The following is a 24,819-nucleotide window of genomic DNA, read 5'->3' on the forward strand; positions in this document are numbered from 1 at the left end:
TGATACAATGTGCTGCGGTGGTAAGAGTTCATGTCATCATAAGACAGTGGCACAGGATGTAGGAACACATCGCTTTTAAGTCTTTTCTGAAAATCTTTGTGGAGGGCTGAGAATGGTAGAATCAGCAGCTTTGGAGACAGTGGTCGGTATCACAACCATAGAGTTCCTGTCCAAGCCATATCAAAAGTTTGGCAGGCTGCATTTTGGGAACATAGGTTCTAGGATTTGTATGCTAGAGTGTGTGCTGCCACCTTCATACCAAGACTTGTGCTTCTTCTCATGTGCTACGAGCCTGTTTTTGAAAGCAGCCAGTCACAAATGAAGTAATTTTATCTCAAGGAATTAATGGGAGTTTAAATAAAGGACCAAGTGTGATCCTCTCATCCCACACCCTTTGTAATCCAGTACAAAGGTTTCTCTCAGTTGTGGAATGGTTGTTGCAGACATTTGACTTCTATATTGTTTCTTCAAAAGTCTGTGACAAAATGTTTTGTAAACAAATACTAACTGCAAGCGTTCAGCAAATGAAACTGTCTTCAGTGCTTCTCCAGTAATTCTAATTGACCCAAAAGTCAGAACCTGGAGACTAAATACAATTATCTAAAGACAAAGTACTATTCTGCTCTGATCTTCTTGGCATGTGGCCCTTGGCTGTTGCGTTTGATTTTGTGCTAATGCGTGAGGAGAGTAGAAAATAGATGAAGAATCCTCTCTTCTTCTGCCTAGGTTCTGCTTTACAGCCTTAGCAATGTAGGTGACCACAGCTGCATTCCCATAAGCTCTACGTGGATGTTAAAGTATAAATTCGTTCCATGAGAACAAAGAAACCCAAAATATGCTCCAGGGTTGCTGTTTGAATGTCTGATACATCCTTGAATTTGCTGTTCATAATGTCTTTGTGAATGCAATATGAGCAGATATGTTCAAAATGAAAATGTGCCTTCAGTTTATAAAATCAGTTGCAAACAAAACCAAAACACATCTTCTTAATTATCATAACTATGTGTATACAGACATATACATATATATATATATGGTTATATATACATGTGTGTACCTACAGTAAATTCATGTTTTTCTTTTAGGTGTATGCTGAGAGTTTTGGACTCCTTTGGAACTGAGCCAGAGTTTAATCATGCCCATTATGCCCAATCCAAAGGCCACAAGACACCATGGGGAAAGTGGAACCTTAATCCACAGCAGTTTTATACAATGTTCCGTAAGTATCCCTGTGTTTATAAATAATAGGGAGCTTTGAAAAGGGATCCTCTCATTGAGAAGAATATTTGTATTGTGAAAGACATGTTCATGGGCTAACAAAATGCAGCAGCTGAGCGGGTAGAATCGTGTCAGTAAGTGTGCATAGCCCATGGAAAAGCTGTCATGCTTCCATCTAGCAATTGAAAAATAACAATATCAACTTTATATAAATAGTGGCAGGTAACTTCATTCTCAGGGTACATGTGGAAGATGATTGGCAATGCCTTTGTGCTCAAGATAAACTAACACTCAGTGAAAATAATTTTTTTCCCTCCTTTTTACATGGATTTCTCGAAATTTTCAACTAGTTGTTTTCCTCTTGTGAGCCTTCATCCTGAGATGAACTGACTGACATTTCTTTGCCAGCAGTTTACAAAGCCATTGAAACACAAGTAGTAGATTTCAGCATTCTTAAATATCTTCCTAAAAAAGAAACAGGATACAAAAAAATAAAAATTCTCTCTCAGTTGTATCAGATTAAATGATTGTTGTGACCTGCTCTAGCTGCAGTCTGTTACTTTATGCACTACGTTCTAAAATCAGAGTCTTTTTCTTGCCTGCTGTTACCTCTGAAAGCTGCAGAAAGAGGCACTGCTGCCAGCTAGCTTGAGGGTGAGTGAGGCTTAGGAAGGAGAGAAGTGCATGCTCTTGTGTGCAGCAACTTCTCAAACCAAGTCTAAAGAAACACTTGGTAGTGACCAGCCTGACCTCAAAAGTTTGTTGGTGGAGCCTGAGACTAGGGCCTTGGCATGCACTGTTCTCTCTCATCAGACATCATAGTCAAGTCTTTCAAACTTTTCTGCTTTACACAGCAGAATTATACATGCTGCTGCCTGGCTGACATGCTTTTGATTTCAGCTGCCCTGTAAAATTCTTGAGAAGCAGCATATTTTGTCTGTCAACATTCACTGTGCAAGTTTTTCCAGCGAAATATAAGTGAGGGTTGTTCGAAAGATGAAAGACTGCATTCACAGTTGTTTCAAAGCAAGTAACAAAATGTGGGGTGGGGAAATGTGACTTGGAAGTGGTTGCACAGTTTGTGTTTGGACATGAGTAAACAGTGCATGTTCCGTATCAACACGATTTGCCAATATTTATTGGTTTATGTCCTAAGTGGAAAAAGAGCTGAAAGCCCAGCCGTGCTATATTGAAATAGTCCAGCTGTCAAAAAAAATGTGTGTGAGGTCATGTTCAAGGCAGCACCAAGGATGATGATGAGCTTGAGAAAAGTAGCTGCATGATTGCTTGTGGTACAGCTGTGTGCTCTGTGTGTGCCCTCCTCAATCCATTCCATGACACGCAGAAGAAGATAAATCTCTATAGTTGTGACAGTATAGACTACAGTTACAGTTTCTTGTTTGGAGCAAGTCACTTCAGAATGAATTTTCAGGGGAGTGTGACTATATTGGAATTTCAATGAATAACCATTTCCAATTTTTATTACTGGAAGTGACTGCAGGTTTTCCTTTGCAGGAAGAACAATAAATAGATTGGAAACAATCTCATTCTGAAGCATGAGTGATTCCAGTGCTATAGGTTATTCAAAGATTTTGCCTCTTTATGTACGAGGTGGAGAAGAGTCAGAGTGTTTTGTGGTGCAGCAAATATTTTCTTTTCTTGTCCCTCCACTGCACTGATAGTACCATCTTTATGGAGTTGTGATTAAAAGTGCATTTCATGCATCAGTAAAGATTTTATGACAGCTTGGAACCCTGGACAGTTTCCCAAGATCCCCAGACTCTATTATGTTTTGAGAACTCTGATTATAAGGGCAGAAAATTATTACTGAGCAACAGGCAAGTCATATTCAAACCCGTGGCATAATACCAAAAGCTTGACTGTTCTCTGAGCTTTCCGGAAGCCTGAGGAGGTTTTTCCCCCCCCCCTTTCTCTTTTTTGTTTTTGTTTGTGTGGGGTTTTTTTGTAGGGGATGTTTTTTGGTGGTGGTGGATTGTTGGTTGGTGGGTTTTTTTAAGTTCTTTTATGCAACATAACATCACTGGCACCTTTAAAACTGCACGATCTTGCTTAAAAATCCATCAGAGTGCTTCATGTCAGGAATACTTGAGGCACTGAATTCCACCAGTTCTAAGTGCTAACTTTAACAAAGGTTTATTTTCCTTTTGAGTGTGTACTGCCTTGCCTCTCCTTTTAATGCAAGCACCTATCCAAAAATACGAAAGGATGGAAAAGTGCTCCTTCTTAGGCATATTTGCAACATGCCATTTGCTCTGCTAAATTCTAAAAAGTCCTTTGGTCTAAGTGAGTGCCTAGATGTTGCTGAGGAAAAGAGAAAGAGTAGTTATTTGAGAGACTAAAAGTAATGGCAGAGGGAAATGCACGCTGTGGATAGTTTCCCAGTTCCTACTGTGTTATCCAGTTGGCTGATTGTCAGGAATCAAAAAAGCAAAACCTCATAATTGCAGTAGAAATTTTTTTTTATTATTGACTGGAGGTTTAGCACTGCATGTACTGTAAGTGCCTGGGGCTCTGTCTTTGGGTGCTTATTAAGAAATTGTGAGCTTGTGTACCAGAATTAAAGGGAGGCTTACAGAGGATGTCCTAGGGTTTATTGCAGCCTATTTCTGTTTGAGAGGCTAGGGAACTACAGGCATGCACAAAAATCCCACATGTTGGAGTAATTTTTATGTAGTAGAGATGGATTTTTACCTGAAGCCTTGAATGTTGAAGTCCATACCTGGAATTAAACAGCCCATTGGAATGGGCTGCCTGAGGAGGTGGTGGAGTCACCATCACTGGAAGTGTTCAGGAGGAGACTTGATAGGGTGCTTGGTTGCATGGTTTAGTTGATTAGGTGGTGTTGGATGATAGGTTGGACACGATGATCTTGAAGGTCTCTTCCAACCTGGTTTATTCTATTCTATTCTATCCTGTCTATAAAACAAAATCTCTTCATGTCTATGAGCCTGCAGGTCTGTGTCTATATAGGAGGAGAACAGTGGCTAGTATCGCTGGATGTCATTGATGGAAAAAGACCAACAAAGGCTAAAATTAGTATAGAAAACAGAGAGTAAATTGTCTATCATTTGCACGCACTTTTTTATTTGAGTACTGGACTAACAGCAATATTTCCAACTTCAGCTGTCACATTTATGACAGATGTACGTGAATCAGGCAATGAAATTTGTGTTGTGATCTGTGTGTGACTTTGTAGGCTCACGATTAGCATGTACACATAATATGCAGTGAGCTGGATGATTGGTGTTAGCTCTTGCGATGTGGGAGGTATGCCCAAGAAATGTACTAAAAATTATTTATGACATTGAGCGATATAAAGCTTTGTTAAGAGGAATAAATGCAGGGCTTTCTTCCCTGAGATTGTCTAGCAGGTTTTCCTGTGGTTTTCTTATCTCTAGTAAGACAGCTCAGTGCACAAATAATCATTATGATTGGCCTCGGTCCAGCTACAGAATTTGTATTGTCAGAAACAAGCCAGAAAACAACTGCTTCCGCCAGGAGACACATGCAGCAGGACTTAGGAAGACCTATTCTTGATAATAAAGCAAGAAAATGTATCTTACAGTATGAATGTGGAGCGATCTGTTCAATAATATGTTCCTTATACCTGTTTCTCTGACAGCATCATGCTTTTCTTAATTGCTACTTGGAAAGGTTTTGAATATGCTTTGTTTCTTACAGCTCACACTCCAGATAACAGCTTCCTTGGATTTGTGGTAGAGCAACATCTGAACTCCAGTGACATTAAACACATTAATGACATCAAAAGGCAGAATCAATCTCTTGTTTATGGCAAAGTAGATAATTTCTGGAAGGTGAGTTTTCTGTAACTGTATACTAGAGCAAATTTATTTTGATCTCTGTAATAAAGCATAACTCTAAAAGTAGCCCTCCTCTCTAAAACATTCTTTTTCTGTACATAAACATTTAATTAAGTTGAACACTTTGATGTGTTTTTGATAAGAAAACTTTTGTCTAGCTCAGTGTGAATCCTTTGTTATTTATGTACACCTCAGAATTTTTTTTTTCTAGTCTTGATACCATGGTAATTTTGGAAAATGAAGAAGCCATTAAAGGTAAGGGGAAATGGGAGGTATTAACTTACTTTGTGGACTTGAGTCAGTCAGAAGCAAATGTATCTTTCAGATATTTCTTTTCTTATATCTGCAACAAAAAATGTGCTTTATTTTGACCTGTTTCACAACAGACCCCAAAAGCATCCAATCTCATTATATCTGTATGAAATAACAATAGAGTTTTGTTTTCTTAAATGTTGCAATTACTTTTCTGTACCATCACCTACCTGCTGACTAGAGCTGCAGAATAACACCACCAAGGTTTGATTCTGTTTTCACCAAGTTAAACATATGTTGTGCTGTTAAGCTTACAGTGGTCTCTGCTTTTTGTCTGGAGCTCCTTCTTCCAGACTGCCACACCTGGGAATGCCTTTCTCATGCAGTTTTCAAAGAAAAGTGATTACTTGCCAGTAACTGGATTTCTTCCAAGTTACCTCTAGCTCTCTGTGCCTGTATACTCTTGCATGCCTTCCCTCCTGCCTCAAAAGACCTTATTTTAAGCCACTTGTCAACTTATCAGTACATGTTGTGCCATACTGTTGTGGTTTAAACCAGTCAGCAACTCAGCCCCATACAGCTGCTCACTCACTCCCCTCTGGTGGAATGTGAAAAACAATCAGAAGAGTAAAAGTGAGAAAACTTGTGGGTTGAGATAAAGACATCTTAACAGACAATGCAAAAGCTGTGTGTGTAGGCAAAGCAAGGAATTAATTCACCACTTCCCATCAGTAGGCAGGTGTTCAGCTGTCTCTAGGAAAGCCATCACATTAATGGTTAGTACTTGAGAAGACAAATGCCATCATTCCAAATGTCCCCTTGCTTTCTTCTTCCCCCAGCTTTATAGGGTATGGAGTATCTCTTTGGTCAGTTGGGATTAGCTGTCTCAGTTGTTTCAACTCCCAGCTTTGTGCGCACCCCCAGCCTACTTGCTGGTGGGGTGGTGTGAGAGGCAGAAAAGGCCTTGACTCTGTGTAAGCACTGCTCAGCAGTAATGAAAACATCCCTGTGTTACCAGCACTGTTTCCAGCACAAATCCAAACCACAGTCCCTTATTCGCCACTGTGAAGAAAATTAACCACCCCAGCCAAAACCAGCAGCACATACATAGGACCAAACAATGTAACAGTGTGAGAGAACACCTGCGTCTCACATTTTCTTTCCATTACTCTTCATTGGCATGAGAATATTGGTCTTGTACAGTTTTCTCAACCACAGAACCAGCATTTAGTCTAATAACTGTGATTATACAAAGTAAATTCTTTTAAAATGATAGCTACAAGTAAATGGTCCAAAACAAAACCTTAAGAGAAATGGCAGAATGTTGGCTACTGTGCTGGGAAAAATATCTGTATTAGCGGTGTATGTTTGATTGTGATCTCAGATATATACTTGCCCTTATTGCACAAAGCCTTGTATTTGTATTTTAAAAGGAAATTTAGCTTTGCATCATAGTAAATACTGTGGCTTATGGTACACAGTGACTTAGTAGAGCCCTGTCTGCACTCTCCTGTCTGCAGAATGCTGGAGCAGAGCAGGGAAACATTCATTTGAGTCTTTTCTAACTCAGTCTTTTGTACTTTTAGTTCCTGGTCTTGTTATCAGTCTCTCAGGAGCAGTTGCATGTAATAATCATTTACTTCCTGACCTGATTTGTAGTGCATATCAGCAGAAATACCTGTTGAATACTAGTTGGATTTAAAGAACAAGATAGTTGCCTAGACACTAGGGGTTTTTTACCTGACATATAAATCTTTTTTTGTTTATTCAGTTTGTATGAATGGTACAGAAATATGTATTCATAGCATATATGCCCAGAGGAGAGATTTGTGATTGCCTAGTTTGAGATTCTGTATGACATGCAGGATATTCATGGGCTGATTAAGACAAAAATGTGGGTTTTTGGAGAACATTCAATCTTGATTTTTGAATAGTACACGATAGAAATCCCACTATTTCCTCTGTTAGAATTCTCAAATAATTGCCTTCTCCCTTAAGACTTTGCATTAGTTCTGCTACAGATTTCTACATGGTAATTTCCAATATTAGTAGCAGTTAGACTGTCTACTGGACTGATTTCTGTTCTGTTTCCCTGTAGGAATATATAGGTTGAGGTCAAAGTAATCTGTAGTCATCTGCTGAAAAGCCTATATATACTGAACCTGGAGAGCTTTACGCTTTCTAATCCTTAAGTCCTCTCACATGTCCTTTTTTCTCTGAACCTTTGCAAGATTTTTCACATTCCTCCTGAATTGAGGATATTAGCAAAGGGCATATGGGCTGTACCAGCACAAAAGCAAACAGAAATACTATGTGCATTGTTAGGCATATCAACTTTCCACTATTAGGGACTTGGGTTTCAATGACTTCTCAGCCAAGACCCTTGTATCCTTTCTTGAAACTGCTGCTTTTCAAGTTACTGCTTCAGTTCTGTCAGTACTGCCTGTCTGACTTCATCAAAGATGTATGACTTAATACCTGACCATATTAAAATGCTTACTGTATGCTTGTAATAGCAAGCACATAAAAACTGAATACTGTAGCTTGCAGATTGTAGCTGCTGTCATGCCCATACGCGCTGGTGCAATCACTGCAGATAAGCTTTGAATTGGTGACAGTGTGGGATGTCTTATCTGGACTGATAAAATCCAATTCTTGTGATCAGCAGAAAGCCTGAACTAATCTTGTGTCTGTGTAATTTGCTTATTTCATGTTTCTTTCATTTTCCCTGTTCTACACTCTTTTCATCTGCCACCATGGCTCATACAGAAGCAGACTAATCTATTTATCCTGCTCCTTTTCTTTATATTGAACATGGCCAATTAACGAAAAGTGTAATCTCCACAGAGTACACGTGTCACTGCTGGGACTGAGCAGTCATTAGAGAAGCACAGTGTGAAGGGAAGAGTGTGCCAGTCCCCAGACTGAGGTGCTCTTGGGGAATAGCACTTGCAAAGAAATTGTTTAATTTTCAACCAAGCAGGTTTAAATGGAAATGAGCAGGACCAATTTTCCCTGGGGGTAGGACTAGAATGGCTAACTGCCATCACATTTTTGTGTAGCTGTGGATGGACATGGGTCTACCCAGGCCTATTAAAAAAGAAAAGCTGCCAAAGTACTCATCATTTCATCTCGACTGTAAATCTGTGCATATTCCTAGCTCTGCTGCATGGCTGGGCAGGGTTGGTGAGGCTAGCTCAGCCCACTTGCTTAAACTCTGTATGCTAACCAGGTTATCATAGCCATACAACCATGGATTGCTTACAGATAATGGTCTGTCTTCCCACATAATTCAATGGGGCTAAACTCTGCTATGAACATCATGAGTTGTTGGGGGAGGAATACAGTGATGACTTCTCTCAGCTCTGCTCCATACAGAAAAAATTGTCAGCCCAGTGACATTCATCCTGTATTTCAGTGGGCAGGTCTGAGTGTGTCTTGCTGAAGGTCAGGTAGGATGTAAGCTGTAGAAACTGTAAAAGATGTATTGTTTACTTCCCGCTGATAACTAAATCAGTCTTAAGTGGGTTGAGGAATACAAATAGGAAGCTCTAGAGGATTTTGCCACATTTCTAAAGGTTATCCTTAGAGGTAAGCTGTCAAGGGCAATGTTTGCCAAGCTTTGGATATGTTTTTTGTAATCGGAGGTTTAGGGTTTTATCTGGGATTTCTGACATTACTAAGTAGTAGAGAGTCCTATCTCTGCCTAAGTGAAAAAGGAGGCATGAAAAATATGAGAATAAAACACATAGTGCTCTGCACTATCAAAATTTTCTTTAATTGCAGGACATTTCAATTAAAAGGGAATGTTTGAAGCCTTTCATGACATCTTAGCTGTTGTTTCAGTCTACGTCTTTGCTTTGTTCTTCCTGCAGCTTCCTGTCATACTATTCCAACACTTCTACCCTTAATCCTGTAAAGAAAAAAAGAGTCAAGATTCTTTTAATGCTATTTGCTATTTCTTTTTTTGTGAAGTGCTATGAGAGAAGTCAGAAAATAGCCATCTGTGTAACATACAATTCAGTGATGATTGTTTTAGTAGATTTTATTATAGTGTGTTAGAGTTGCCTTAAAAATATTTGTATACTTAAAGGCAAAATAATGGGAGTTTGTTAGTAATGCAACTTGACAAAGATAGGTGTTCTTCTTAAATATATACTTTCTACATAACATGTTTTGAAGATGGAAAATGATTACATTTAGCTTGTTCTCAGTAGGAAAGTACATAATCAAGACCGTTCTTACTAATGTCTCCTCTTTATGGCTCCATGTGATACATGTAATTTCCCCATCATGTGCTCTCTTGTGTGAACTGGTAGGAAAGAAAATGAGGAGTCAGAGAGGAAAAATTACGCTTTTAGGAATAAAACTGTTAAGTACACTTGCTGCTGACAACATTGCCTTTTCTCTTCCTTTTGATTGGTTTTTGTGCTTCATATTTAGCAGCATACTTTGGCCGAACATTTTAATGCCATTTTTTAAAGCCAAAAGAGACATAAGGAAAGATTATTCTCACCTTTTCTCTCCCACGTGGTCTGTGCATTCACAAAATTATCTCAAGGTGTTTTTATTTTGTCTTCCTCCAACTCTGCAGCAGCACCATGGGCTTATCCATCAATCAAAACTCACCCTAGTTGCTGGCACCAGGAGCCCTGTCCTGCTTTATGCCACACAACAAATTGAAATGTGCCAGACAGTTCAGTTAAGCAGCATTTCTGAAATTCACCCTGTGCCTCTGAAAGTGCAGATCAAAAAAACCCAAGTAAATCAAAGCAAATGAGAATCTGTAGGTGCAGTAAATAGGTATACATGTATGTGCGCTTTTGAAAGTTTGTTGGTCAACATTTATTATGAAAATGATCGCTTACTATGAAGAAAGAAAAGAATATTATGCATGAATACTCCACATCCAGACAGGTCGGTGATCAGATTCTCTTTTTGCTGAACTCTCCAGCTGCAAAATGAATTCATGAGGTTGTGCAATATCCATGAATGTGATCATATACTGGAGTTTGACTATCACAAAACCAACACAACCTGTTTCTTCCTGCAGTCTCACTTCCTATTTTCTTCTCTCCCCCTGCTCTTTTCTGCCTCAGCACTTGCAGGGCCCAGGGATGTCTCATTGTGAGTTCTGGAAATTTCAAACAATTCCTGGTTAGGCATTGGTGTTGATTACATGACAATGAAAAAAGGCTTCATGGATGAAGAACTGCAAGAATTGACCAATGAAGTATATAAAGATGAGGATAGGAACTGAATAAGCAGCATTTCTGACAGATCTTGAGGAACCCAAGACTCATTATTTTTCCAGGGATTATATATGTGCAAATAAATTACATATATATGTACTAATGTGTATGTTATGCAAATATATGTAGTAGATGTAGAACAAAGAAGCCTTAAATGGACACTCGGGGAAGAGCAAAGCCATGACAAAGTTACATAGTACTTCCTTTGCACATTCTCTCTTTCCAGGTTTTTTCAGCCCAGAGTGTTCTTCTGAATATGTTTGTCTATTGATAAACTGACTGTTGACACGCTTTTTAATCTCAATAAGAGGTCACTTCAAAGCCTTTGATTCCTCATCAACCTATGCAAATGTCTTTGCCTCCACAGCATTCTCTGTCATGGTGTCCCTCTAATCTCTGATCCATTGCAGGAGAACAATTAACTTAGGGATTTTTCTAAACCTGCCTTCTGCTAGCTTTGTTTGGCTTCTTCTGTATTAGTGCATTATGAGCAGTCAGTCAGTGTCCCTGTTCTTCATGCCAATTATAGCTTCGTAAACCTCTTTCATATTCTGTCATATTCTCCATTTTCCAAGCTGAAGAATTATTAATGAAGATTCTGTATGTAACAGTGGAAACCTTTCTGCAGCTTGGATCCTTCTTGCCCTCTCAGAACGATGCCCACTGTTCTCTGCTTCTTTTTGAGAAAAGGGACAAAAATCACAACAGTGTTTGAAGAGGAAGTGACCTAAATCTTTATAGAGCAGTTCAATGATAGTCCCTTCATTTCTTTGTGCCTTTCTAAATAATTTCTGGCAGTTGCTTGGCTGGTGGGTGAGCTGACTACTACTGAGCATTGAACTGATATTATTCATTGTCCCTGATCACATGTTTTTTCGTTGTCTCTAATCATACGTTATCATAGTACATAATGTAGATCTTATTTCTTCATTCTTGAGTGGCATTGGTTAGACCAGGTCTATTATTCATGTCTGAATCCAGAACTGGTCTTCAACGTGGATGTCATTATTTAGACTGAATTTTTTGGTCATTTCCTGGTCACTCAGTATTTTTCTGGAATGTTTTGAAGTTAGTTTCCGTTTTACTACTCTGAAGAGCATGTACAGACAGCACACTCTGTCACTTCTCTATTCTCTCCCACGTGATCGCTGTGCATTTACAGGAATGGCTCCTGTCTGTTCCCAAGCAACATAGTTCATAGAATTATAGAATGGTAGGAGTTGGAAGGGACCTTAAAGATTATCTAGTTCCACCCAACCTGCCATGGGCAGGGACACTTTCCACTACACCAGGATGGCTCAAGGCCCTGTCCAGCCTGGCCTTGAACGCTTCCAGAAAGGGGAAATCCACAATGTCGCTGGACAACCTGTTCCAGTCACTCACCACTCTTACTGTAAATAATTTCTTCCTGATACCCAGTTTAAGTCTATCCTTGTCCAGATTATTTCCTTTAACAACTTTTTAAAGAGCTTCTACATGCTCACTGGCTTTTTCAGAGAACTCTAATGATTTAGTAAGAGAAGATTTCCTTGTACAGAAAGAATCGACTATGGTAATTTTGTTACAGTTATGTAGTTAGCACTTTATTTCCATCTCACATAATATGTTCAGTTCAGAGTTCCCATTTGCTAGTTGTGAATCACTGAATCCTCTGCAGATCCATTTATTAATTTAGTGCTCTGCATTGAGTACTCCATGGCTTGAAAGTTTGAAAGTTTCATATTTGAGCTCCAAGAGACATCATTATCTCTGTGATCCACCACTGTAAAGCTGTTACAGTTAAATGCTGTATCTGTTTATCTCTCTTAATGTTGTTGTGTACTGAGTTCTTCAGCATTTGTGTTCTCTTGGAGTTCTATGGTAAACAGGATTTTCATTATTCCAGGTTATCTTGAGAAGTCTTTGTGACTCTCAAAAACAGAGGTTTTCCAATCTTATGTTTGTGTCACAACCTTGGTTGTCATATATTGCATATCCAGTGGATTTTGGCCTACCTTGGACTAGACAGTTTGGCAAATAAGCACCCAAATATTAGGACTTGTAGACATAGTATGCATTTAGAATATACACAGAGGTCTATATCATACTTACTTTCCCAAGTTAACATTTCTCAAGCTTTATAAAATCATTCTCCCCAGACTTTTTCAATGTAAGAAAGCGACACTAAGTATTTGGGCTGTTTTAGATGCATTTTGCAGTTTGAATGTTCTACCCATAAACCAATTTAGGACTCTGAATCAAGCTCTTTGGTCATGTAGTTTGCCTGCTTATATAGTGCTTGGTTTCATTCTGTGCTTTATTTCTGGTATTTTGAATTTCTGACCATTACTTAATGGTCTGAAATTGCAAAATATTCTTGCTACCTTGAACTGACAAATTAATGGTGAAGCAGAGCTGTTGATTAGCACCATTTGCTACATCAAGAAAAGTAGAGTTTAGCTCTTAATACATTGTGTTTCGACCATGTAGTTTTGTAGCTTTTATACTTAAATTTTTCACCTACCAAACTTAAAATTTCAGCACTTCAGACTGAATCTTGTCAACATTGTCACAGGGAAAGACTTATCAGACAGTTGTCATTCGACTTCTTTGATGAGAAAGGCCTTACCATAATGCTTTTAAAAGTAGGTGGAAATAATTGATGAACAGTAATAACAGTTCTGAAGTCAGTGAACAGCAAAAAGCACTTTCCTAAGTGGCATGTTTATTTTAGCTGCTGAAAAATTGTTTCAGAAAAGGTTTGTGTGACTGTTACTCACCATTAGACTTCCATTTTGATTCTGAGGGGAAATAATTTGCCTTTTTTTTTCCCCCCAATGTGGTTGTCTTTCATGCTCAAAATCTGTATTTGTGATAGGGGCAGCAGACGTTGGCAAATAGTCTTTTACAAACTCCACAGGGAATGTTGATTTTGCATTATTAGCCAGCAGCCCATGATCTTTTCCTCTTGAATTCATTTTGGAGAAGGTAAAAATCTAGAGTATGCTGTCAAGCAATTTAAGATAAAAGAATATTTATATATGTACACAAGCAAACAAAGTCAGGAAGTGAATTAACACTTGAAGGAATGTTGATATTTTGCTTGAAAAACACACCTCTTGATTTATTTACTTGTAGCCTTTCTATTTATAAATGGCATGTTTTCTGATTCAGTGATTTTAATGTTTAGAATTGAATTATCTGTCCTGATTATTTTTGTGAAGTGGCTTGTTACAATACATACATACTGTTATGATCCAAAATAACGCTTTTCTACAAGGGTGGTAGAAATTCAGGGCTACTCAAATGCAAAAGGAGATGAATGTTAGTGAGGTTTGTGCAAAGTATATGATATTAATGGTATTTATAGGGTGCATTTTAGATGACTATGAAAGTTGCTTTTGACTCCAAGGGAATAAAGGAGTGAATAGAATAGAATAGAGTAGAATAGAATAGAATAGACCAGGTTGGAAGAGACCTTCAAGATCATCGTGTCCAACCTATCACCGAACCCACCTAATCAACTAAACCATGCAACCAAGTACCCTATCAAGTGATTGTTTTTTTGGATTGTGCTTCTGAGGTTTTGGTTGGGCCTTTTTTTGGTTTGTTTCCTTCAGAAAGATAGACTTTTGGAAAAATTAATAACAATTGTTTTAAGTACAGGGGACAAAGGAAAGATGCTGCTTTCAATTCCAATTGTTCTTGTAAAATTTCATTTGATTAAAACAAAGAAGGTTGCCCTTTGGAGGATGAAAGATTTTTCTCTGCTTCTGTGGGACTTTTATTCATGTTTTACTGTTGTGGTTTGAAAATTAATTCATAACTTTTTTATGTATTGATCCTTTTACTTATGCCTTTGTGAGGAAAAATCATTTCTGTAGACTCTATGGCACAGTTTACAGTAGTTACCCTATCTTGTAGAGGTAGAGGCCCAACAACACCAATTGAAAGTCCATTATGTTTTAAATATCATGAACGGAATAATTGATGATGTTTGGGATGCTAAATGCTTTATCTGTGGTTTTAGACTGTGAATCAGGAAAGAAGTCAGTCATATGAGTAAATAATATTCTGAATTAAAGTTATGGATAGTTAATTTTTTGTTTGTACTTGCAGAGATGCTGAAAATGTGCTGATTTTATGATTGCTTTTGCTTTGTCTTCCTAAGCTGTATTGATTTGTTAGGTATTAGTTTTAAAAATAATCTGTATGTCAGCTTAGTTAATGGAAATATATTGGACTAGGAAGAAGTTCTTCAGTATGATGGTGGTGGGACTCTGAAATAGGCTGCCCAGGGAGATTGTGAATGCCTCTTCCCTGAGGGGTGTTTAAGGCCCGTTTGAAAAGGCCTTGAGCAGCCAAGTCTTCTTGAGAGGCATCCCTGCCCATACTAGAGAGGTTGAAGTAGATGATCTCTGAAGTCCCTTCCAACCTAAGCCATTCTATTATTTTATGACATTATTAATTTTTATTATATGTTGTTGTAACTGTAGCAGTTTAAATAAAAACTCTCCTTCTACCCCTCCCCCTACAGCCCACCTTCCTTCCCCGAATACTACTATAAACACAACATGGAAGTTTTTTCTTTTCATCCTATCTTAGTATGCTCCTTTTTTAAATCCTGTTCAGAATCCCTTTAGATTTTTCTTGACATCACAGATAATCAGGAGACCTGTGAAAATGTTATGTTTCTTCTGGTCCCTTTTACATTCATCTTTGAAAATGAGCCAATAAAGATAATAAGGCCAGTTCAGATCAAAGATTTATCTGTCTCGGTATTCTGACTGCAAAACTAGCCAAAACATGCTGTCTGATGAAGAATGTGAAATCAGGCATGTTTGACACTCACCAAAGACTAATTGTTCATCAGCTTCTTGGGCCTAAAGTTGTGTGTATCTGTTCATTCATGATTTTTCTTCCATAATTGCTCTTTTGAACCTATATAAAGTCTTCAACAGCAGTTCTGCAGCTAAAAAGAAACAACATCCAGGAGCCATTAGAAAGATTATAAACACTAAATAATTTTAATGTCAAATAGTTTATTTTAAAGCAGCCAAATACTCCATAACAGGTTTGTAAAATTGCTGTTGAAATCTTTAGAATAAGTGCATGCAATTTTAGGTAATCCTGGTTTTGTTCTTTGTAGCTTCTCATATTTTCCGTGAATTAGAGTGCATTCATGTCATCAGCTTGTGTCATGTGAGCCAAAAAAATCAGAGGCAAGTGCATTAGTGTTCTTCCTGTAGGCAGATCATGTCAGCAGTACCTGTGGCTCCTTGCTTTCTCCTCCTGTTCAGAACACTCCAGCCTAACTCCCATGCCCTGTTTGTGCTAAAAGCCAGGCAGGCAGGTTAAGGTATACCTCTAGTGACAGACCGCTGCTGCTCTGGAAACCAGAGCAGCCTACTCCATCTATATTTCTCATGCCCATTTGCAAAGGAAAAGTGCTGCAATGGATTTTCTCATGACAAAGTATATGAGCTTCTCAACAGTTTCTAATTACACCATTTTACTTTACAAGTAATGGGAGGAACATCTCTTTCAAAGTAATTCAGATCTGAAGTGAAAGAAAAAATAAAAATGGAGCAAATGGAGCAAGCTTTTAGTTTTTTTAAATAATTTGTGCTAATTAACAATAATAGCAGTCTCATCAGACAAGAAAGCACATTTGTCTTCATTTGTTGGCTCTTTTATATAATGCTTAGCCCAGGACATTGTCTGACTGGTGCAGCCTTGGCATCACTACCAGAACAGGGTGATTTAGTAATGAGGCAGACAATCTACTTCATCACAAACAGTTTCTCCAACAGAGCAAGCTGAACCTAGATGCCAGTTGTTATGTGACATTACATTCCCTGTGTGTTCAAATGTACACCAACAATTAATATAGCAAGGAAGGTTTAAGGACTGATTGTGTTCATTCGCTGAGACCTGATACCTTATTGCCTCCTAGATTTGAAAAGCCATAATTTTCACCAGTCTGCTTGCCCTTTGAATGAACTTCTGGCCATCGTTTGCACAGAGCTGTGTACAAAATTTACATGACAAAAATAGTGAGTGAAAGTAGAATGTTTAAAAACTGTCATGCCGCCAACAAGTACAGAAACTTGTTGCCTGATTTTAGAGCTATTACTAAGATTATGTGCAAATATTGAGGGAAAGTCTCTCTGATCTGTGCTGCTTACTGGCTGTAAATAGACTCTCCAGCTAATTGCTTTTGGAATGCTAGTAGTCTTTAAAACTCAAAAAAAACATATGGCATTGAAAATTAAAGTAATTCTTGTTTGCAAACTACAATTATGTACTATTTTTTTTTTTATTTATTTAGTTTGTTTCTTTAGTGCAACATTAAAGCCATTATTTTTCTTTGGGTCTTTCCCAAAATGCTTTTAAAACTTTAGGTAAGTGGAGTGTTTGTAGGTATCTCATGGGACTCAGTTCTAGGTGTTTAGATAAAGATGTGTTTTCAGTTATTCAGTTAGCAGTACGGCATCCTACTATGGTGAGATTCACAAAGAGGATAATTACTAAGTATTTTGCATCTCTGACAGAAACAGTGATATTTGGGTATTTCAAAAGGAGGCTTTTTAGTATATTTAGGCAAAATATTCTTTAGGCATGCTGAGACTAGAACTATCTCATGGTTACCTGTTTGGTTTTTTTTTCCCCCAATTAGTAATCAGACCTTGGTATTGATTTATTTATTCTGTGAATGAAGAAGTTGTAGTTTCCTGCCACTCTAGTGGAAGACAGGACTAATAATGTAATGAAAGATCAAATAGTGTGGAAATTTTGTAAGAATGAGTAATTTTTTCCCCCTGATTTTTGTGGTACCATCTCAGGTCACAGTATCACAGTATCGCCAAGCTTGGAAGAGACCTCGAGGATCATCAAGTCCAACCTGACACCACAAACCCCATGACTAGACCATCAAACACTACTACTTGAAATGAGTGAAGACTGAAACTATTTTCTTGTTATTCTTACAGGATAAGAAGGCTTATCTGGACGTCATCCACACCTACATGGAAGTCCATGGAACTGTTCATGGAACGAGCACCATCTATATTCCCGGCTATGTAAAAAACCATGGTATACTCAGTGGGCGGGATTTGCAGTTTCTGCTGAGAGAAACCAAAGTAAGTTTGGCAAGAGCGAGTATTGGCAAAAGTAGCTACAGACAGACGGCGTCTAAAGTGCCTGCATTTCAATGAAAAGCGTTGGAGAGAGAAATGGTCGAACATAAAGGAGCTTAAGGGGTCTTCTCAGTGCTAAGAAGATGTTTTTCATTGTGTCCATGTTTTGTGGATTGACAGCTATTATTAGAAAATTGAAATGACAACCCACAGGCACAGCTAACCAGCAGCTTGAGAAACATGGATAAATGCAATTTTCATTCTCTTGAATGTGGTATTCAGCTCCAGGAGATTATCAGCTGAGAACGTGCTTTCTTTTACATCCCTCGTGTGGAAGTTAGGTGATATCTGACAGCTCTACAGTTGGTACGCTTGCTCTGCCCTGCCAACGACTTTAACCTAGAGCAACCCCACTCTCTGGGAGAGAAAAGAAGAAAAGCAAGCACTTCATTTGCCATTCAGTTACTTCCTCTACTTCAGCTGTGCAGGGAGAGTGAGCAAAAGAGTCTGCTTTTTGTAGTGTGCTTTGCCTGTGGCCCCTTAGTCAAGGGAACTCGAGATAAGGGACAGTATATACACTGAAACAAAAATTTTGTCCCCATAGTTAGAATGCTTTGTGGGGATTTCTGTGCCATTCTCAGAATCTTTGCTGCGCTTTACAACTTAAAAAAAATGTTTGTTAAATTACATTAAATAGGATCCTTAACTTCTAGCTTAAGAAAGAAATAGTTTCTATGGTAAAACTAGCAAAATTTGTGGAGCTGCACCACTTAACTCTCTATTGTTGATAGTTTTTTGCTGTGCACTTCTACAGGAGAATCTTAAAAAAAGAAAAGAAAAAAAGCAAGCTCCTCTCAGTCTTCCCACACGACTGCAGAGATCTCCTTTTTGAAATATTTGGGAAAATGATGGTAATTTGACATCTCTGTGTGACAGCTGTTGGCAAATTATGACTTTTTACAGGCAACCACTGTGTGTATGTACTTGATGCATACAAATACAACATAATGTTGCAGATTAACAAGTCAACATTTATTTTTGTCATAGATAAGACCGAGATTACACAGCTTTTGCCTGTGTGGAGCATGGAATCGTGGTGTTAATCATAGTACTAACGTGGGAGGTGTATTGACATAGTAATAACCTCAAGCACAAACAGTGACTTTATTCTAGGGGTGGGGGGGAAAAAAGTGTTCTATTTGCTAGAATAGTAAAATAAGCTAAGGGACGTTCTACAGAATTACTGAAGTCTGTAAAGATTATAAAGTATGGCTCATAGTAGTAGTTATGTTTGACTAAGTCTTTCTCTAATTCTTCATCAGGCAAAAAGCTTGATTTTCAACAGTAAGTAGACAGCTCATGGACTTGTTACTGGTTATATTTGTCATGCTCTAAGATGCAACGTAAAGATGCACTTGCTTTAGCACAAATTCAAGTTGATCCATAAACATTATACAGCTCACAGTGCAGCTATGTGGGGTTTGTGACACAGGAAGGAACCAGACTAGCTTCAGTCAGCTTTAATTGCAATATCAGATGGAAGATAGGATCTCATGAAGTACTGAGATCGTAAATTGCTTATATTTCACAGGCTGTACTTTTGTGAAAGGCAGGGATCTCCGCTATACTCTGTTCAGAGTCCTACAAGCATTTTAGATGTGTAGAATGTTTTTATACTGTTGTGGTGCCTTGGCTTTGATTTGTTGCTTTATTGGGGTTTTTTATTTCCTTACATTAGGGAAAATCCTTAGAGTATTTGCTGCATTTCTTAGTAGATGGCACTGAGAAACACATCAGTATGTTTCAGAACTCTGTACCAGGAAGCCAGTGGTTTTTATCCCATTATTGTTTTGATAGAATCTTTCATAAGAAACTTTTGAAATTAAGTTTGCAAAGCATATTTTCATAGGCTTTTCTGAGCTTTTGTTGGCAGATTTGCAAATGCCAAAAGCTCTTTTCCTATTAAGGAAATTATTTATTTATGATGCAGCCAGGCTAACGAAACTTTGAACTGATGATAATCAGTTAAGTATCCATCTGCTTCTCCTAATACTTGCTGTTATCAAGCAAATGGGAGTGCAGCGTTTTTGATGTCACAACAAAATGAAATTAAATATATGGTGTACGACATCAGGAATTTTGGTTAATATTCCTGTCTAATGCTATGCCAATACATCTAGTTTAACGAAAAACAAAGCAGCAGCATCCTGAGATTGAAAGTGGAAACAGATTTACAATCTGATTTATTTGGGCTTTTTCAGTTGGAGATGAACTTTGGGGTTGATTTTCTTCTTGCTAGCAGGTGTTTAGTATCTCATAGGTGTGCTGGCTGTTCTGCCTGCGCACACAGTTGCCTCACAGTGTTGATCAACAGATATCCTCGCTCTAAGTCTTGTCTGTACGTTCACAGCCTCAGATTTTGATACCTGCTGAGAGCCAGTACTTCAATGTAGCTCAGCAGAAAACACCACTCACCTGTCTCTACTGGCCATCTGCTGCCTGTGTGGGTCAATTGTGTTTATATCAAATGGATCATGGATTGAATTGCTAAAATAAGTGCAGGTTTTCCACAAAAATCAGACTGACTTGAATGGGGGCTTTGTGCCCCGGGTAGCCTCAGCTATGTGTGCACATGCATCCGGTGATCTTCAAAGACACTTTTTAGGCTTAATCACTTTAATTGCTAGGCAACGTGACCAGAGCCTCATAATGAATTTAGTTATGGGGTTTTGTCACTAGACAATCGGTGTTCTGAAAAGTAGGTGAATAATCAGAGCTGTAGCTCCAAGATGGTGACATCCGTGGGTACAATGCTCGCTTGAACCATCTAGGCCTGCTGCTAGCTGCCTCGAAGCACCAAACTTTGGCTTTAAGCTTCCAGAAACTTTTCTGATTTTTTTCTTTTTCTCAATATATGTTTGGAGATGCAAGGGCTATGATTGTCTTTCGTTGCTTGTGATTTCAACAGTGCATTAGCAAGTTTTTGTTAGGTCAGCTGACAAATGATCTGGTTTTGAGAAACAGCGCTAAATAATAATTCAACAAGTTTAGCGTGTTCAGAAGTGTCTGTTTATGTTGCACTGCCTAATTTTGCCCCGAGAGAGTGAAACACCAATAGTTGACAGCTCAGGCGTAATTCTGGATGGGAGCTTTGCATTCCCAGAATGTAGTTGGTCTCTCTGCAGTAGTCGGCATAGGACACGGTTATTCTGAAAAGCATGCAGCTGCCATTTCATTCTGGTGTGTATTGTAAAGCAACACATTTCAGAGTAAGTGTGTTTTCCAAGCAAGCGGAGGCTGTTTGAGATTCATCATGGTTAGTTCAGCTGTGTAATGCATGACAAAAACGAGACATGTCAACAGTTCCTAATGAGAAGATGTAAAGCTATTCATCACATCAGAGGAAAATAGGATAGGCAAGCTGGCAGCCTTCCTGCCAACTTACCTGGCTTCTTGCCCAGTGGGCAGCTGGAGGAGTTGGACCAGACTCTCATGGAAGAACCAGTACTGAATTCTTGAGAAATACTTCTCCCTACCAGAAAGTTTGAGATGCAGCTTTTTACTTTGAGTCACTGTGAATTTTTGAGGAAATCCAAATTCTTTCACAATTTCTGAATGGTGATTAATAAAAGTAGGAGCTGCAGCCTCTTTAGAGAGTTTGGGGAAAAATCCCATTGCATTGTTGGATAAGCTGACATTGGAAAACAGCCTTTTCTTTCTTTTTTTTTTTCCATACTACCTTTTATGAATTAATTTATTATTTACTTCCATACACTTCACAAAATCAGCTGCACAGGCATTTAACTAGCAATTCCGTTCTAAAGATGTTTCCATCACAAAAGGATTGACTTTTCCAGAAGGCATTTTATATTCATGAGAAAAATATATCAGGATAGTTAACCTTTGCTACAATTCTCTTTCTGTAGTTTGGAAGAGAATATGTAAGTTTAGTGAGGAAGCATGTGAAAGTGGTGAAAGCCTACCAGTCTGACAGAATAAATTAGATAAAGCACAGTAATGTCAGAAAGGGGAGAAGAGGAGATAAATGCTCCTGTTTATGGCACTAGAGCACTTAGTCTCTGGAATATGAAATTTTTCCCTTAAATATCCAGCTAGTCAGAATTGCAGTCAGTGAAGTGAAACATTCACTCCTTATTTTATACTTGTGGCTATAATTTAGAAAGACTGTTTGTTCAAGCACTCATTTTAATAATGGTCCAATCTGGTGCCATAAACTCCGCGAATAAATTTTTCAGCATCCTCTGAAAGTCAGTGGTTTCCAGAAAATATAAACAAACCACACTGTTTTTTTCGTGGGAGTGGTTGTGAAGCACTTCTCATGTCAGAGAAGTCTCCACTTAGATACTACACCATGAAAGGAGTGAAAAGAATGATGTCTTGTCTGGTCTGATGCTGGGTAGCCAACAGAAGAGCCTGAAATTCCAAACCAGGGGTTCAGTTTGCTGCAAAGCCAGAAAAGGTTCCTGAGGAGCCTTTCTGATGAAAACTATACTATTGCTGCTTAAGAATTTTAATGCCTACTTTAGGACACAGTCTCAAGCTGCACCAGCGGAGGTTTAGGCTGGATGTTAGGAAGAAGTTCTTCATAGAAAGAGTGATTGGCCATTGGAATGGGCTGCCCAGGGAGGTGGTGGAGTCATCATCACTGGAGGTGTTTAGGAAGAGACTTGATGGGGTGCTCGGTGCCATAGTTCAGTTGATTAGATAGTGTTGGATGATAGGTTGGACTTGATGATCTCAAAGGTCTCTTCCAACCTGACAATTCTATTCTATTCTATTTACTCAAGCTAACCAAGTGAGATTGCAGATCTGAATCTCCCGGGTTGATTGATGCAGACCTGCAGGCATGACACACCTGGGTATCAGACCTTGCAATCAAGGAAATGGTTTAGGAAAACAAATAACACACTGCTGTTACAGTGACATTTTACATCTGTATTTATTCGCTGATCTCTCCTGTAGATATATATTGTAAGTTCGTCCTGGCATCACCTTGATATATGGGGCTCTGTAAACTAAGGCCTACTGTGGCATGTGCCCACTTAGAGCACTCCATGAAAAATAGTGGTTCTGGCTTTCAAAAACATTTGAAAGTTGAGAAAAGTGCTGACATAAAGACAATTAAAATTATTTCAAGCACTAATCAACCAGTAAAGTACAACAAAATACTACTCTGCATAGCAATTGTGCTGCAACCAGCAAAGCCAGACCAGGGCTAATGCTCTGAACCATGAGCATTACCAGCATTTGCATTATAGAATTTCAGCCATAGGGTGAAGGGGTTTCTCCATGCTGAACTGTTTTAACAGACATAATGTCCAGTAAGAAAGTACCCAAAAAGCCTGTGTCAGTGCCTTATGTGGTGGAAGCAACAGCGTACACTGATATCACTACGTAGTGGAAACACATACTGCTCTAAATCTTCACCATTTTGGGGGACAAAGCCTTGTCTTCCACACAGCCTCAGCTGTACTGAGGATGGGTGCTTGCTTCACTGGTGCCTGAGAATTGTTGCCTGTTACTTCTGCTTTTTTTCACTTCTTTTTCAATTAGTGACTTGCCTTGTTTGCATACTTTTAAGAAGTGCCTTGACAGACGGTTTTAGCCTTTCTGGAAATAACAGAACAGCACATAATTCAAAGGATTAGCAAATTGGAGCGTCATGAGTTACAGAAATGACCTTTGTTCTCTAATGCTTGGCTTTTTAATCATAGTGAATGTGATGTTCACGAGGCAATTAAGATATTCCTGAGTTTTGCACTTTATACCATACCGAGCTATTAGCTCCCTACCCAAGGACTGTTAATAAAGGGCAATTTACAGGGGCAGAGTTTCAGATTCAGTTTGGGAATTTCAGCTGACCTGATGGAGATGTGGTTTTGGAGGGCTGAAAGAAAGAGTGGGGGAGGCGGAGCTTGCAAGCATCTGTGAGGCAGGCGGCAACCTCAGGCCAGCAGGCAGCGCAGACACAAACAGGCACCATTCTAGCAATCAGACACATCTCTCTTCCTTCAAAGGCATGGTGCTGCTTAGAGGTGAGGTTGGAAAATGGATGTGAAACAGGTGGTAAGCTATTTATTATAGATTAAGTGTTGACAGTGTGCTCTGTGCTGTCAAAACATAAACCCATGTTTCTTTCCCCATGGAGCTCCCTCCTAAATAAACGGACCAGTCAGACACAGAACTGTTCAGCAGTGCACAGCAGCCGTTTAGTAAAAAAGTGAAAAATGAAGCAAACAAACCAGCATTCTCTACATAACACACAAACACAGGATCACAGGAGAATTGATACTTCAGCTGGTTTTAATTGCTGGTTCTCAGCTGTTTTTCTGCCTCAGCTAAAGAGTAGTTTAAATAAATAACATAATGTGTGCAGAGTGCGTTAAATAGTTTCAGGTCTGTAACTGATTGTTTTCAAGAGATTACCTTTCTTTAAGCCTCTTGTGAGATGAAATTTGGTATTAGGGCCACAAAGATGATCAGAGGGCTAGAGCACTTGCCCTGTGGGGACAGGCTGTGAGAGTTGGGGCTGTTCAGCCTGAAGAGGAGAAAGCTCCAGGGTGACCTTATAGCAGCCTTCCAGTACCTGAAGGGGGCCTACAAAAAAGACACGAGGAGACTTGTAGTGACAGGACAAGAGGGAATGGATTGAAGCTTGAGGAGGGTAGATTTAGATTGGAAATTAGAAAGAAATTCTTTACAGTGAGGGTGGGGAGACACTGGAACAGGTTGTCTAGGGAGGTCATGGATGCTCCCTCCCTGGAGGTGTTCAAGGCCAGGTTGGTGAGGTCTTGAGCAGTCTGCTAGTAGTGGAAGGTGGCCCTGCCAATGGCAGGAGGGTTGGAAAGAAATGGTCTTTAAGGTCCTTTCCAACTGAAACTATTCTATAAATCTATGTGTTGTTTTTCTGATTCAAAGATATATGTATCTCATGCCATATATAAAGTCCAAATTTAGGTATCTAGCTTTAGTGAAAATAGCCTTCCAGATTTTTTTTGGTGAGCCACTGGAGAGTTTCCTTTAAGATTTAAATCTGTGAGAGAACTGAGAAACTTTCTGCAAGTAGGCGGCATTTTCTTAACCTGAAATTCAAAAACTTGAAACATCAATATTCAG

General features: G+C 38.8%; 1 protein-coding gene across 5 annotated transcripts in view; it reads left to right on the forward strand.

Annotated features, from left to right (window-relative positions):
* MGAT5 (alpha-1,6-mannosylglycoprotein 6-beta-N-acetylglucosaminyltransferase) overlaps positions 1-24,819 on the forward strand; it is a 132,352-nt gene that overhangs the window by 94,941 nt on the left and 12,592 nt on the right. For all 5 annotated transcript variants that reach the window (XM_054176983.1, XM_054176992.1, XM_054177001.1 and 2 more), the window contains 3 exons: positions 1,086-1,219; positions 4,921-5,054; positions 17,536-17,685. In XM_054176983.1, coding sequence (XP_054032958.1) covers positions 1,086-1,219; positions 4,921-5,054; positions 17,536-17,685 — 418 coding nt within the window. The remainder of the gene's footprint in view (positions 1-1,085; positions 1,220-4,920; positions 5,055-17,535; positions 17,686-24,819) is intronic.

Source organism: Dryobates pubescens, chromosome 2, assembly GCF_014839835.1.
Source record: "Dryobates pubescens isolate bDryPub1 chromosome 2, bDryPub1.pri, whole genome shotgun sequence".
Lineage (NCBI taxonomy): Eukaryota > Metazoa > Chordata > Aves > Piciformes > Picidae > Dryobates > Dryobates pubescens.